Below are 2,491 nucleotides of genomic sequence, written 5' to 3' on the forward strand. Positions count from 1 at the left end.
AATCATCCTATGATAACTATATCTAAATCTGCCTCCTCTAGACCAAAGATTTTTAAATTTGCACTCTCTATATCTGATTTTGATCCTCAGCATCTTCAAACCATACCCTCTTCTGTTAAAAAATCTCTCACTTTACCACATTGGAAAGATGCTATGCTTGCTGAATTGAATACTTTACAATACACTCAGACTTGAAGACTGGTTGATCCCCTGTCTAATAGTAAAGTTATTGGGACAAAATAGTTGTATGCTATTAAAAGATCTGTCTCTGGTGAAATGCAGAGATACAAATCTAGATTAGTAGCCCTTGAAAATTATCAAGTTGAAGGTATAGATTTTACTAAAGTATTCAGTCACATTATCAAATTCTCTACCATTCGTGTTATTTTAACTATTGCAATCTCCAAAAATTGGACAATTCACCAATATGACTTTAATAATGATTTCTTAAATGACACTCTAAATGAAATTGTATATATTACACAACCTTCTGGTTTTGTTTTGCATCCCTTTTCTCAGGTTTGTAGACTCAATAAGGCCATCTATGGCCTAAAACAGGCTCCTAAATCCTGGTATATTACATTATCTTCAACTGTTGCTTAGTTCGACTTCAAGAGCACCAGGTCTGATCCTTCCCTCTTTTGCTTACAAACTAGTGCTTATAGTGTGTATATATTGGTGTATGTAGATGACACATTAGCCATAGGTAACAATTCTTTAGTTATAATATCTATAGTAACTAAACTGTATTACATTTTTACTCTCAAATATCTTGGTACCTTCAATTACTTTCTTGGTATAGAGGCTCTTCAATTAAAATCTGGCTCCTACCTTCTATACCAAACCAAATATATCAAAGATTTGTTGTTAAAATCTAGCATGCATGATTCAAAACCTATTCCAACTCCTATGTTATCTTTCGAAAGGCTATCTCAATCTGGTGCTGAATCATTTGATGACCCTACATATTACAAGTCTATTGCAGGTGTCCCGCAATATTACACTCTCACTAAACCTGGTATTTGTTTTGCTGTCAACAAAGTCAGCCAATTCATGCACAAACCCTTGATCTCTCATTGGAAAGCTGTTAAGCGTATCGTTAGATACCTTTCTGGTACAACAGATCAGGGTCTTGTTTTTCATTCCTCTTCTCATTTTCCAATTTTTGCTTTTGCTGATGCAGACTGGGACTCTGATGTAGATGACCGGCGCTCAACCTCTGGGTACTGTGTTTATTTTGGTGGAAACTTGGTGGCCTGGTCTAGCAGGAAGCAACACTCCGTCAGTCATTCTAGTATAGAAGCCGAATTTCACAGTGTTGCTGACAGTTCTACGAAAATTATTTGGCTTGAAAATCTCCTGCATGAGTTACATATTCCTATCTATGGCACCCCTACGATTTACTGTGATAATGTTAGTGCTGTCCAAATATCTGCAAATCCGATTATGCATAGTCGCACCAAATATTTTGAGCTCAATCTTCATTTTGTTCAGGACAAAATGAATCAACAGAAATTACATATTGTACATGTCTTAGGACTTTATCAGATTGCTGATATCTGTACCAAACCCTTATCTCTAAATGCTTTTGAAAAATTCAAGAGCAAACTCTAGATCACTTCAAGAGATCTCTTGAATTTGAAGGGGGCTGAGGAGAGTAATAGAGTTGAAACTGAAAAAGGGTAGTTATGGATTGAAGGTTAGAGAGAAATGAGTCAGAGCCTTGAATATATAAAATGGGAGAATTCTATAACACATAGGGTGAGCATGGGTTGCGGGTATCCGATTATTTGTCTAAATCCAAACCGAACTAATTAAATTGGTTCTAGAACTAACGGGTAATCGGGTCCAATCCGAACCAAACCAATAACTCTCTCTAGCAATTGGTTCGAGTAACGGTTTTGAGGGTGCGAAACCCGAACCAACCCGTAGACTCGATTATATATTAATTAAATAAAAAAATAAAAATTTAAAAAATATATATACCTTTTAATATGTTTGGATTTTAATATCTTTAAAAAATCTAAACCAAACCGAACCAATTCTAATTCAATTAATTTGATTTTAATTTAATCTTAAATCCGAACCAACCCAAATCTTGCTCACCCCTAATAACACATAAGAGGAAATGTATGTGAATAATACTTTTTATCGAAAGAAAACCAAAAACATCCTTCTCTAATTTTTTTCATCTGTTAACTACAAAATTATCTTTCGTCATCAGAAGTTTAACATTATTTGATTCTAAAAAATTATCTATTTAAAAAAAATCTAATCAACATTTTTTATTAGTAACTCTAGTAAATAAATTAAAAAAAGAGAGAATAAGTGGTTTATTTAAAAAAGAATTGGACTATACTAATTTATTTAGTTTACGCGCGTTTTGTCTATACAAAATATTTTGTCCAAACCAACCTTTATTCATTCTCTTTTTTTCCCCCCTCTCATGTTATCTTTATGTCCTCTGATTTTCTTTTCTAGTCCAAACAAA

The 2,491-nt window shown here is 33.6% G+C and overlaps 1 protein-coding gene across 1 annotated transcript; it reads left to right on the forward strand.

Moving 5' to 3' along the window:
- Positions 880–1,614, forward strand: LOC107627752 (uncharacterized mitochondrial protein AtMg00810-like). The gene has a single exon (XM_016330575.1). It carries the CDS (start codon positions 880–882, stop codon positions 1,612–1,614), a length of 735 nt encoding a protein of 244 aa, XP_016186061.1.

Source organism: Arachis ipaensis, chromosome B02 (genome assembly GCF_000816755.2).
Source record: "Arachis ipaensis cultivar K30076 chromosome B02, Araip1.1, whole genome shotgun sequence".
Lineage (NCBI taxonomy): Eukaryota > Viridiplantae > Streptophyta > Magnoliopsida > Fabales > Fabaceae > Arachis > Arachis ipaensis.